The sequence below is a fragment of the Polyodon spathula genome, chromosome 2 (assembly GCF_017654505.1).
Source record: "Polyodon spathula isolate WHYD16114869_AA chromosome 2, ASM1765450v1, whole genome shotgun sequence".
Taxonomy (NCBI): domain Eukaryota; kingdom Metazoa; phylum Chordata; class Actinopteri; order Acipenseriformes; family Polyodontidae; genus Polyodon; species Polyodon spathula.
The window spans coordinates 45,110,854-45,125,334 of record NC_054535.1 but is presented as its reverse complement, the minus strand read 5'-3'; the positions used below and the strand labels follow the sequence as shown (position 1 = coordinate 45,125,334).

The following is a 14,481-nucleotide window of genomic DNA, read 5'->3' as shown; positions in this document are numbered from 1 at the left end:
TACCATTTCTGCCACTGTCCACAATATACCTTTAAACCATATTAGATGCCTTTCAACCTGCTTAAAAGTACTAAAAATTGTTAGCGTCTACATTACGCAGTTTTTAATACCATCCTCGAGAACCAGATTCAAGACCATCTCAGGGGGTAGTCTTGAGTGCGGTTCTAAATTAGATCGCATCAGGTAGTGCGGTTTGTCAGAAGTGTGAACACTGTAATACCAAACTACATTTTTTGTATATCCTTCAATATCCCCAAATACTTTCTGATGTTTTGGCTAGTGAACATTACAAAAACAGTTCTCAGAACTGGTGCAACAAACAGTTGAGAACGCTGATGTACCATTTTTAGGCTTGTGTTGCAAAATGGTGGATGTTGGAAAACATGGATCGAGAATTGATTAGCAGTTTGCTACGCATGTGGACTGGCAGAGCTATACTGGTGTTCTTTTCTGAAAAGAAACTAATATTGCAGATAGCAGACTGTTTGGTTCAAATTGCATGTACTGCTAACCATTGACAGAGGCATTGCGTCTACAAGCTCTTGCCCAACATTGACTGCAAGCTAACGAGATAACAATGCTGTGGACTAGAAGGGAACAGGCTCTAAAGACTTCAGAGAGATCGAAAGAGATAATGCCACTAGGATCAAAGGGGGTCCCAAGAAAATAACAAAAGGCAGATGTATGGACCTTTTGTCTACAGGAGTGTGAAGAATGCACTGAGTTCAGAGGTTGTCACACTAGACTACACACACAGACACACACACACAATAAATTAAATTACCTTTGCAATTGGTTAAGTGTCAGAGAAAGGGGAGGTGGACCATCTATACAGAAGGGTATTTAATGTCATGCAAACATTGTAATGATGAGTATTCTGTTTGTCCTGTACCTGGGACCAGAATCCCTGCATATTTCAATAAACCTGGCAACTGATTGAAGAAAAGGACTTTTCTTGAATCTACTTAATCACCATTCATTTTTTGTAAGTTACTTCAGTGGATTGAGGAGCAACGTGGTCAAATGCCAATATCAAGGCACTTATTGATACCTGGAGTGATGAAATTGTTCAAGGAGAACTTCAGAGTTCAAAACAAAATGTGTACATTTATGATAAAATGTCTACTTGCACGCTGTGAAGCAGGCTTTGGAAGAACACCTAACCAGTGCAGGAGCCTATGCATTGCCTAGGGTGAGACCGTTGCTAGCTTCTTCATCACTGATATCTTGTGTTTTTAAGAAACAAACCCATAATGTCATGCTAAGAAACGCTATGTCTTCCATGGGCATGGCCTTCATATTTGCAATGCTGTAAACAGATTTGCAATGCTGTAACAGTGCATGGTGGGAGACTATCGTATTAAGTCCCAGTCCATTGTGTTGCTAGGAACTGTAACCAAACCATTTTAATAGTGTTTGTATGCAATACGCCAACTAAATATGAAATGGTTCTTTAGTGTGGATGCTTTGAGCTGAATTAATTAAAACATTTTTGAGCACAATTCTCGAGATCGGTTATGTAGTGTGGACAGGGCCTTAGTCAACAAGTTTGGGCAGCAATTAATCTCTGAATACATTAGCCTTTATGTAAGGGTGTACCTCAGGGTTCAGTCCTTGTTACCCTCTATGTGGAAGATCTGGAAAAGTTTCGCATCATGATAAAAAAAAAAAAAAAACAACAAAAAACAACTGAATGAACATAATTTAGATATTTTATTTAACATCATGTAATCAAGGAAACTACAAAATGGCATTGCAAAAGTCTATTGGAAGCCATGATAGTAGTACAGTATTTTTCATGTAAGATTTTGAAACGTGAAATTGTTCAATTTTTGTCCGTTTTTCTAAGTGTATGTAAAACTACAACACGGTATGTAATTCAATATGTTAACCTAACATTATTCAGCAGGTTTCATTCGACTTTATGAAGCAAAATGAGTTCATTCTAAAGGGTAATGCCAAGTTTTGGCTAGAGCTATACATTTGTATGCTGACAATACTATTTTGTATTGTTCAGGCAGCACAGAGGGACTTGCAGGCTGCATTCAATATTGTACAGCCCAGACTGTTTTTATTACTACTTAATATATGAATATTTATCATTACTTAATGTAATAGTGCTCTTCTGTTCTAATAGGAGGAAGATCAGTAATGTGTCTTGGGTTATTGTTACATTACATGGAGAGTTATAGAGAAAGTTTATTTTTATAAATATCTAGGTTTATGGATTGAAATACAATTTTCACTAAAATAGCCCTTTTTAGGAATTACTCCCCAGGGCAAACCTGCAGATTGTTTTGTGTTCAATGTTTTTACAGGTTTGGTGCCTCCTCATCTGAGTGCTGTGGTAGAAAGTACTAGCATTGGCTAGTTTACACTCTCGGAATTCTGTTAACGTGGATGTTGCAAGGGCTTTAACTTGTATGGGATGAATGATCTTTTGCAGATATACTTCCAAAGACCAGTAATTGTTTCTATCAAGATGGAATTTGATCATCTTTCTTTCTCTGGTTTTAAAGATCGTATTAGGGAATTGATTAGAACCATCTGCCAATGCTTTGCCTTCAGTCTACAACAGCAAATAGATATGTTTTATTTATTCAATTATTTGATCTCTATGCTGCTGATTAAGTTTGCACCACACGTTTTATTGTGTTAACTGTACATTGTAATTCTTTTTATTGTTTCCCAGGCCCCCCCTTGTAAATGAGGCCTCAGTCCCAATGGGTAAATCAAAATAAATTCAAAACAAAACTTACAAAAAAAAAAAAAAAGGTTTCCAGGCTGGGCAATGTCTTCATTGGAATCAAACTTTCAAAAATACAAACAACAAAACACCAACCTGCTTCCTCAGCTCCCTTCTCTCTACTGGGAGGCTGAGGCCTCCTTTTATGCCAGGTGGCTAAATGATAATTGATTAATTAAATTAGTTGATTGCTCCCACCTGGGGCAATCAACCTGGGCAGGGAGGAGAATTTAACTCCATCCCTGCCAGTATTTCCAAGGGCAGAGCCCTGCTCTGCCACAAGGACTCACTGGTTTTGTTCTTTGTTTAGTTGGGGCTCCGATTTATTTTGATTTGAAATACATTTTGTTGACCGAGTCCACATCTCCAATTCACCAATATAACTGGATTGTTTTATTCTGCTTAGGTGCCCTTCGCTGCTTTATAACCTATGATGCTGACTTGTGAAAGCTGGTGTCTAATAGCTCAGCTGATGTTAACTAATATGCCTAATATTTTACAAAGCCCTGGAAAAAAAGGATCTATTTCATATATTCTATTTTTGTAAGTGGGAAAAGCATATTTTATCTTGTAAATAAAAAGCACTGAACTCCATTTTGCTTGTCATCTGCTTTTCTTGTGGTTCATGCATTGCTCTTTACCAATAAACATTCAGTTTTAATTGCTTTTTTTTATAGAGCTGGCATAGTCGGATTACTGCACGTCATGGTGGTGGTTTAGCCTGAGCGTAGTTAAGAACATAAGAATATAAGAAAGTTTACAAACGAGAGGAGGCCATTTGGCCCATCTTGCTCGTTTGGTTGTTAGTAGCTTATTGATCCCAAAATCTCATCAAGCAGCTTCTTGAAGGATCCCAGGGTGTCAGCTTCAACAACATTACTGGGGAGTTGATTCCAGACCCTCACAATTCTCTGTGTAAAAAAGTGTCTCCTATTTTCTGTTCTGAATGCCCCTTTGTCTAAACTCCATTTGTGACCCCTGGTCCTTGTTTCTTTTTTCAGGCTGAAAAAGTCCCTTGGGTCGACACTGTCAATACCTTTTAGAATTTTGAATGCTTGAATTAGGTCGCCACGTAGCCTTCTTTGTTCAAGACTGAACAGATTCAATTCTTTTAGCCTGTCTGCATATGAGATGCCTTTTAAGCCCGGAATAATTCTGGTCGCTCTTCTTTGCACTCTTTCTAGAGCAGCAATATCTTTTTTATAGCGAGGTGACCAGAACTGCACACAATATTCAAGATGAGGTCTTACTAGTGCATTGTACAGTTTTAACATTACTTCCCTTGATTTAAATTCAACACTTTTCACAATGTATCCGGGCATCTTGTTAGCCTTTTTTATAGCTTCCCCACATTGTCTAGATGAAGACATTTCTGAGTCAACAAAAACTCCTAGGTCTTTTTCATAGATTCCTTCTCCAATTTCAGTATCTCCCATATGATATTTATAATGTACATTTTTATTTCCTGCGTGCAGTACCTTACACTTTTCTCTATTAAATGTCATTTGCCATGTGTCTGCCCAGTTCTGAATCTTGTCTAGATCATTTTGAATGACCTTTGCTGCTGCAACAGTGTTTGCCACTCCTCCTACTTTTGTGTCGTCTGCAAATTTAACAAGTTTGCTTACTATACCAGAATCTAAATCATTAATGTAGATTAGGAATAGCAGAGGACCTAATACTGCTCCCTGTGGTAAACCGCTGGTTACCACACTCCATTCTGAGGTTTTTCCTCTAATCAGTACTTTCTGTTTTCTACATGTTAACCACTCCCTAATCCATGTACATGTGTTTCCTTGAATCCCAACTGCGTTCAGTTTGAGAATTAATCTTTTGTGCGAGACTTTGTCAAAAGCTTTCTGGAAATCTAAATAAACCATGTCATATGCTTTGCAATTATCCATTATGTTGCCCCCGCTGTAGCTGTGCTGGCTTGGCTTCATACCATGTCCCAGTAACATTGTTGCAATCAGCAGAAATATAATGTAAAGCCTTGATTAAAGTAGAGAACACATATGGTGATGAATTTACTGGAAGGGACCTGTAATAAAGTATAGTATAGTTGAAAAGTTCATCCTTTCAAAACACCCAGGTCACTGACTTTAACTGAGGGTCTCGCCTTGTGAGTAGTGAGTTAAAAGTAGTAAGGCATGACAGACATTAAACAAACACTGCATTAGATAACAAACCATGAGACAAACACAGAAAAATCACACCTAAAAAAATCATATCAAATGTATTAAATATAAAATAAAAACACACAAAACTATGGAAAATACAAAACAGCATGATGGTGTCAAATTCAAATTAACACTTAAAATAATGTCAGATATTTTAGGAAGAAGGAATGACAGCTACTGGTGTATGACATTTAGCAGTAAGTGCTGATGCTGGATATTCTGTCACTTTTGTTTTGGATTAAAACATAATTACAAATGCAGGGTAAAGTGACAGGGAATAGTGCTAGGTAACCCAGTATTGTTCTTTTGCACCTAGTGGCAATCTACACTTAATAGAGAAAATAAATCAGCTGTAACAAGAAATATGTTTCAGAACTTGCTGTTGTAACTTCCAGTTCTTTAACATATTTATGTGATAGTGAAGCTTGGTGACTGTGTTAATGGCTGTGACTAGCTATAAATACTGCCAGCCACAGTTTGAAACCTAAGTTTGAACTTGGTAGAATGTCAGCTCTGGTTACAATGCTGACTGTTATATTCAAGGCTGCTATCCCAGATTAAGCATTACTCTTCACCGACCAGGTAGGAACAAAGTGCATCTTTGGTTGCACGTATCTATTCATACTTGAGTGACAGTCATAAATCTTATATTAAACTATGGTTGCATTCTAGTTCCCCCTAGCTACTGTAGCTATGCTCTGTCATCCCTTACATGTATGTAAAATCCTATAGTTCTAATGTAGATTAGTATTTTCTCCAAATTAATATGATACCCTGCACTTTTGATATCTGAAACAAAGCTGCAAATTAAAAAACAAACAAAAAAAAAACTGCTTCCTCAACGCAAACATATCACTTACTTCTTGACAGCAATGCATAAATAAACTGGTTAATAACAAAGCAAGTTTAACTTAAAACTATTGCTTTACAAAAGAAACACATCAATCTATACAGTGATAAAAGGAAGGCAGGCCTCTTGCACAGTACATATCACGGCTGGTAATCTAGCTGCTCCATTTGAAGTGTACACAGCCTGGTACAATTTATTTTAAAATACAAGTCACTTGAATGTGTTACAATGTATTATATGACTGTAAAGCTACCTGAATAGCTGTCAACCATAGATTCTGAGGTAAAGAAAATATTATTATTGTTTTTATATGTTGTTCCTGATATTTACCTGCTGGTTTATACCCGTCATAGATTGTTTAGATAATTAGACAATCTAGCATGTTAACACATCCTTTATAGTGGTGCTAATTATATCGTACTGCACCTCAGAATATATATGTGGTTCTGGGAGTGTACTATTGTATAACAGTTTTTGTACAGGATGAATAATATAAAAAAAAAAAAAAAAACAACACCAGAATAATTTCCTTCTAGCTGGCAATAACTGATTTTACTTTTTATAATAATTGTGCACTGTAATTTTACTAAAACAGGGCATCTTTTAGTAATCTTTTTTTATATTGGCTGTTCTAGCCTCCTTTGTTAAATTTACACTGTAGCAGACAGTGTTGTGTTATGTAACAACACTGCTGACCCCTGTAGGTGAGACGAGGTAATGGGATATGAGCTTGAAAAAAACTAACTTGAGAAATGCAACACTGCATTAACTAGCACACCCAGTACTAATAAATATTTGGGACTGAGTCAGCTGCCATAATCTACTTGATTACGAGACGCACTGGTTCTGACTTCAAACTCATAGTTTCATAACTGCCCTCAGTTAAGTTTATTACTTAAATGTTTATGAGCCAGACGCAATCAGCCCCTTAATAAATGCATGTATCTATCTTCTATACCTGCACAAACCTACAGATTCAGGCAGTAGGAGTTGTGAGTTCAGAAAACAAATTGCAGGGTGCTCGTATTTCTGACACTTGGTCATTTCAATAAGAATACACAAGGGTAGTTCTGAAACTCAGAACTGAGTTCGGGGTTTGTGTGAGTTTAATAATTGATGTGGTCTGGCCTAGCTTAATACTGGTAAGGAATGGTGACAATACGTTACATGAAATATTTTTTGAATAAACACATCAGACCTTTATGGATTACAACATGTTTCAAATAATAATAATAATAATAATAATAATAATAATAATAATAATAATACCAGTGTTGCATTTATCTAGGCATTAAATGCATTATTGTACAGCCTGGTATATAATAAAAAACCACACAATGACTTTTACTTTTATTACTACACTTCTGTGCATAGCTGCAGGTGGTTGAGTGACACTGAAGCTGGTTATTTTCTATACAATGTCCTGTACTTTACAATAAAGGTGTTTGAGTAATGAAAGAAAATACATACAGTAATATTCATCAACCAGCAAATGCAATATATATAATGTTCTATGATATCGCTAATGCCTGTAAAAACAAATATTTGAAAGGCAGTATATATTTTGTAATATCTTGGCTGAAAGCTCATTGCCCAGAAATTTCAAATGCACTTTGTTTCCTTCACTGTGTAATATTTTTAAACTGTGTGTCTGGCAATACAGTGCTGGATTCCCATTGCTTAGCAATTGAATAGATTCCAGGTTTTATTTGCAACCCCCCCCCCCCCCTTGCCCACCAACCTGATTAACCTGATAAATATCAAATATTTTTTCTAATCTAGCTGGGATTGGCATATTTGAGCTCACACTACTCTATGCAATGGGAGACTCAATTTAATATAACCAAACACAACACCAAGATGACAATGGTTTTCATTCAAGGTTAAACCTAGTGTTTGAAACTGTCAAGGGCAAAACAAGTGTTATTAGGAGTCAGCTTTTCCATACGTTCCCTCTGGAGGCCTGTAGAACTTTGGAAAAGCCATCAGCTGCAGCTTGTTGAAAGCATACTTCCTACACCGGATATTTTTCTGCACATTCTCAATCCGGCATCCTTCTCTGGTGAAAAAGGCAAGAGAGAAACAACACTCAGGAAATACAAAATAACATCCCAGTGGAAGTGATAAAGTACAATTACAAAACAGTAAGAAAACCTCTGGTAACAATGCATCACATTGGTCACTACCACAAATGCAGTTATTGTTATTTAAAACTTTGTATGATTATTATCACAGCCGTAGCCAGCCATGAAAAATCACAGAGATCTGTGCCCCCCCACCACTCGACTTTTTATAACGGAACAAAAAAAGATGAGGACATTAGTATATGTTGTTTATTTAAATACAAAACTTTAGTAAACAGGTTTTTTACAGAATATTTTGCAATTAGATAATTTGGATTTCCTGAGGTTCTAAATTTACAGGACCTGTGTGGTTTTGTACAGTGCAAATGTGTAGCTTTTTCTTTGCAACATTCAAATTCAATATAAAAGAAAATAAGAAATGTAGCAATGCCAGAATATTTGACAAGACAAGGGTGCTTGCATACATAAGGGTTTGTGTGATATTAATTACAATATCACATTCATCAATAAAATTAGTTTAAGCTGGTTGACAAGACAGAGAGAGTTTAGCTGCGTGAGTTGTAAGCACACCAGAACCAGGTGTAGTTCAGAGGGTTGTAGTTCCAGATTTTCAGCCGACCAGTCGATCTGATAGGCTGTTTGGCTGTGTTCTGACTTATATACTCATATGGCAGAACATATTCATTTGACTTCTATTAATGTGATTGGCCAGCTGCAAGGCTCCTTGCAAACCATAGCCATATGAACTCGATACAACCCTCAACTCAATTACCAGCGCCATTCACACACTGTCTGAAATAAACCTTGAAGTATCCCACTTACTTTAAATGTGAAGGTCAAATGCGTCTAAAAACACCAGGAATGGACATTTCAGGTTTTATTTCTGAGCACTGTATGCACACAACGAGGATAACATGCATTTTATTTTGCAGCAAAGCAACTTGTAAAGGGCCTTACTAAATAATTATTAGTAACCGAGGCCCGTGCCTCATAGCTGGCTACAGCCTTTATTATTATTATTATTATTATTATTTGTATTATTATTATTAATAAACACTACTACCACGACTACTAATAATAATTATCGATAACTAAAAGACAACAAAACGTACACATACAATCAACTAGAAAATAAATTATTTTTTAAAAAAGCTGTCAGGACAGAAAATTGCACACAACCTCCCTGATAACTTACCGTACTCTTGTAGGAAAAAATTGTAACAATAATATAATATTCTTTATTTTAACGGCTTTCATATGCACATCTCAAGGCACGTCACAAGAATAAAAAAAAGCAATTTAAATAATGACATTTTCTTAAAAAAAGATGACAATGACTAAATAAAACAAGAAAAACAACAACTACATACAACCACACATAATAGTTCAGACAATAAAAGCCAACATATAAAAGTGAGTTCTTGGTTTAGATTTAAAAATACTAACGGTAGAGGAGGACTTCCGTTTCCGCTTTTTATGAAGTAGATGTGACCAGAGCAGCTCCCGATATTTTTTCATTTATCACATAAGAAAAACTTGCTATACTTGGTTTAATACTCGCTTTACTTTCTTTGTCAGTTTTGTTTTAACTTACTGATCACACTCATCACATCACACATAATGTACAAACAGTGCGGATGCTGTCCACACCTTCAGGCTCGGAGGAAACAAACCTTACTCTCCAGATGCTGCAAACTGAACTGGTAACACTATGCTTTTTCAAGAAATTAAAACAGAAATACCAGCCTTACACTAAGAGATAAAAGTGGAATTTCTACAACTTCGTCAAGAATCCAAAAATGACATTTTATCCCTCTGGCAAGAAATGCAATCCGAAATTGCAGTATTGCGTTCAGAGCTGGAAACACTTATTATTAGTGTTATTAATATTTTTAGTAGTAGTAAAATGTAAGTGATAACCTGCTTGGAATGGTGACTGTTAAATAAAGCTTTGTCCGCTGCGGTTGGTGCTGCTGCAATGCAAGCTTACTGTATAGATCGCAACCAGGCTCAATTCCGTGTAAATAAATGTGTATTTTTATTTAAATTATAAAAACATGATTACTGTTCCATATAACGTATTTTAAACTACACATGAATGTTTTATTTCATGTATATGGATTCCCAGTAAAGTAATAGGATTTTCAATCAAATATAAGAGTAACTATGGGGACGTCACCAATAAATTATGCAAATGAGTACCATCGAAGGATCGGTAATGTGTTCCAAACCTTATCTAAAGCTTTTGTCGGTTTGTCAGCATTTCGTTTGGGGAAATGCTGGGGGAGGGGGGAGGGGTGTCTCTTTTCTCTGTCATATTTTTAAATCACATATGGTACGTTTGGTTATATAATCTGGGATTAAAACAGAATCATCTTCATAATATAGATTATTACTCCTGTCCCCCTGCCACGTGTTATGCCAATTTGGCAAGCTTTCTGGATACAAGCTAGCTGTGCATATTAATTTGGTTAAAATGAACACTCTCCCCAAATGTCTATATTTATTTCAGTGTATACCAATATTAAAACTCGATGGATAAAATAATTAATTTTATTTGGAACAAAAAAAATACCCAGGATCCGTAAAGAGTTTGTAGAAAGATCCGAGCTGGCGGGAGGTGTATGGCATTGCCTAATTTTCAGGTTTATTGCTGGTCTTGTAATATTCAAACCCTTTCTTCTGGTTTCCCTCCCACTTGCAGGAGGATCCTCCTGCCTGGTTGCACATGGAAGCAGTTTAATGCCAGCCCACTTTACTGCCTGCTCTACTATACTCCCCCCCTTCCCTTTTCAAAAACTCCGTTTAGCTCGAACCCAATTGTTATACAGTCGCTATCTGTTTGGGCGCAAATTCGACAACATTTCGGTTGGCAGTTTAGTTCAGTCTTGGCCCCTATTGATGCAAATCACATGTTTCCACCTTCATTAACAGATAACTCCTTTCAAATCTGGCACAGAAACAGCATTAGAACTTTAAAAGATCTATATCTTAATGACGTCTTTGCCTCTTTCGAACAGTGGAGTTCTAAATTTAACACATTTTTTCGTTACCGTCAAATACACGACTTTGTGTGCAAAAAAAATCAGCCTATCAGTGCGTAGGTACTGGCTTTTCTGTGACCTGTACAGAAAGGGGGTGGGACAAAATAGTATTCTATTATTGTATTTATTGTTGGAAATGTTGAAAACCTCCAGTTTAACCGTGTCTGATGGACTATTTTTTCTCCAAAGTGGAAGAATATACAAGAACATTGTTCATTTAAAAAAAAAAAAAAAAAAAAATATAATATATATATATATATATATATATATATATATATATATATATATATATTTGTTTTTCTATATATAATTGTGTCCTTTTTATAAGCGGGATAACACACTCCAGGGCTTGTGGGTTGAGTTGCATTAACATATGGCTTTGTTAACAGCTAAGGTAACGCAACACAACCCACACCCTGTCGTGTTATATCCCTTACATATCATTTTCAGGTAACCTGTTTATATGCACTCAATCTCCCATACATTAAACTTACTGGTTTGACTTATTTGGGTTACACTTCTTATTTCAGCTGTGTATTCAGTTACTTTGAACTAACTTGTGTTGGCATGGATGTGTTGCTGGCTATTGCCAACAATATAGCGTAACCCATTTTAAGTGATTAGTTTGAGCATGTGTAAATCTACAGAAGAAAGTTCTTTGGAACTTTAACGACAAAGCCTTCCCGTTCTAATCTGAACGCACAAAGCACAAATCAAAGATAAAAATATGACCGATTGCCTTTTGCTTGCTGGTGTGACCCTTTATAAAATGTCAGTGTAAACATCTACCACATAATGGACACATGCAAAATGATTCTCGTTAGACCAGAAGAGGTTACTTCACATCAGATAGCTTATCAAGTGCAAGCAGATGAAATGTCATGTATCACATGGGATCAGCTGGCAAAAACAAAGCATTCCCAAGGGCTAATGTAAAGGGAACAACATTTAATGTCCAAGCATTTTTTAATTAAGAAAAACAACTATATATTTTTTTTTTCTAGACTCCCTTTCTTGTACAAAACATAATTAGTTTTTCTGTCTGGCAACACATAATGTACTTGTCAGGCTGGATTTTATATACTACAGAGGGGTGACTAAGCATTGTATATTATGTGATACAGAAGCAAGCATTTCAGGGTTAATGGTTTGGTAACCATTATCTTGTAAGTATGGTATATCTATGTTAACCTTACAATTGTGTAAATACAGTACCTTAAATTGTCTCTACACTGTAGCTCTGAAGGGTTCACAGCTTTATGAAATGACTACTAAAATGGGTTAATTAGCCATGATCAAACTGGACTTAGACTGTGTACCAAATATGAAGTCAACATCTCAAGGTATTAATCATGAGGAAAGCAAAAAACAAATGACCACAGCATGGCAGCTATATTAGGTCATAGGTCAAAGTGGATTTCAATAACATTAAAAAGAGACTATACAATGACAACGTCTTTATTGCAGAACATAAAAAAGCAAACAATTATCCAAGTGTAGGGTAGTGCAACTAAAATTAAATATAAAAATAAATTTCAGAAAGTAAACACGCTTCAAAATTATATCTGACTTTGGTTAAAAAAATGATGCATAGTTCCAAAAGGGAGGATACATAAATTTTTTCCCCAGAACAAGCATTATAAATAGTAGTGTTTGAAAGTAACATTTGCAGACAAATGTAGTGGTGTATGTTCTTATTGAAACTTACAACCTAAGAGTCATATAAACTGCATTCAATTGTCTAATCAAAAGAATGTGTATTATTTTTTTTACACCAATGAAATAATGACACATATTAATAGTATAATTAGTAAAATGATGTATGATATAGTAAAAACATAAGCAAGTTAATCTTCGTCCATCTGAAACTACGATTTGTCACACGTTACTTTGTCCCAGAACTATACAGTACCAAACAAACACAAAATAAACAAGGCTAAATTAACCAGGCAAAGTTAGAGTTTCTTTTCATTTTTATTTTGTTAGTCACAGCTTATATTGTAAATAAGCTAAATTAAAAGTAAATGCTGCACTGTAACCATTAAACAAGACAAACCGCAGTTCACTGATACTTGGCAAGAAGAAAAACAAGACTTAAAATTAGCCACACAACCAGCAAGTGGGAGCTGACAAGCAGGAGAGCGATAGGATAGAAGTGGCAGGAAGTTGGCTTGTTATCAGCTACAGAGCCAGCTTCAGGGTCCTTCGATTCACTCAGGCCTCCCTGGGTGTGTCTACTGTTAAACAAGTCAAGAACAGACAGAACACCAGCAGGTTAGTAACACTAATGTACTTTGAGCAGCCATTGATGATGAACTGATGAGAAAAGATGGTCAGTGTTGCATATTTTATATATAATTCTAAATATATAAAGTAATTAGTAATTAGAAGTAGTAGAATTACAGATGAGTTGTTAATGGACACGAGAAATGAAAAGAATATGTTGTTATATTTTGTCATCTAAACTATTTCAAAGCCCCTAAAACCAATGATGTGTGCTTGTACCAACATTATTTTTACATCATGTTAATTTGCTTTTTAAAAGTCTGTTCTGAATAAAAGCAAGACTAGTGTTCATAAAACTGCATAATGCTGTTTTTAAAGATATATTTGGTTGATTTAAATCTAGAAAAAAATTATTCCAAAATTAGTAAAATACTACAAAGATACTTCGCTTCAAACTGTACTATAGATTAATATGGAGGATGAGCCAAGATATAGAAAGCATGTACAGTACAAAAAAATACAGGTTTGTAAAAAAAAATAAAATAAATAAAAATTGTCTAGGGTATAACCTAATCTGCTGTGATTTCTCTAGCTGAGTGCTGAATTTTGGTACTGGGACATACAAAAATAGGGATGGTGACAGTTACAAAAGTGAAAAATATATAGGCCTGAGAAGCATTAAATCTGTATTATTTTAATTAATAATTTTGACATGCCTGTAATTTCATTAAAAGAAAAGTACAGTCATAAGACTGCTTCATGTCTTGCCACTATCGCTTAGGGCGATTTAAGTCTTTTTGGTCATGAGTCCCTGACTGCCTTTTTAAATTATGCAACTGTTTCCTGGTGGTGGCAAGACTTAAGTTAAAAGTCCCTGTAAAAGCATATTTATCAATATTTTTCATATACATTTTAGGGCATTTCCTGGTATAGCCACACCATTTTAATAGTTAAAACACACACTAAGTCTTGATGACTGTTCAGGAAAACTACAGTCACTTCAGGTGGTAAAAAATGTAGACAGAAATTACTGTCAAAAATGCATTTTTACATACTTTTGGTTTTAGACCCATCCACTTTGAAGTACGATCCGAGTACTGTTGTGAGTAGGACAACTCAGAGTACAAGAAAACTGCTGTCCCTAGCGTGTAGCATTGGATCTCAGATCGTTTTCTAAAACTGTGGACAGGGCCCATTTGGAGCGGGATGGTCAGTATTTTTCTTTGTATTCAAACATTGTCTTATTCAATCATTGTGAAAAAAAGGTTTGGTGACCAACCCCCTTCTTCAATATTATTGAATAATACCATAAATACGAACAAAAATGTGGTCACTTCCTTGTTTCACGTAT

At 35.6% G+C, this 14,481-nt stretch overlaps 1 protein-coding gene across 1 annotated transcript in view; it reads right to left on the bottom strand.

The window, feature by feature from the left end:
* Positions 1-7,274: 7,274 nt before the first annotated feature.
* inpp4b (inositol polyphosphate-4-phosphatase type II B) overlaps positions 7,275-14,481 on the bottom strand; it is a 214,984-nt gene continuing 207,777 nt past the window's right edge. Inside the window, exon 22 of the mRNA XM_041223078.1 lies at positions 7,275-7,835. Within this exon, the coding sequence (XP_041079012.1) occupies positions 7,703-7,835 (133 nt within the window). The 3' untranslated portion in view covers positions 7,275-7,702. The remainder of the gene's footprint in view (positions 7,836-14,481) is intronic.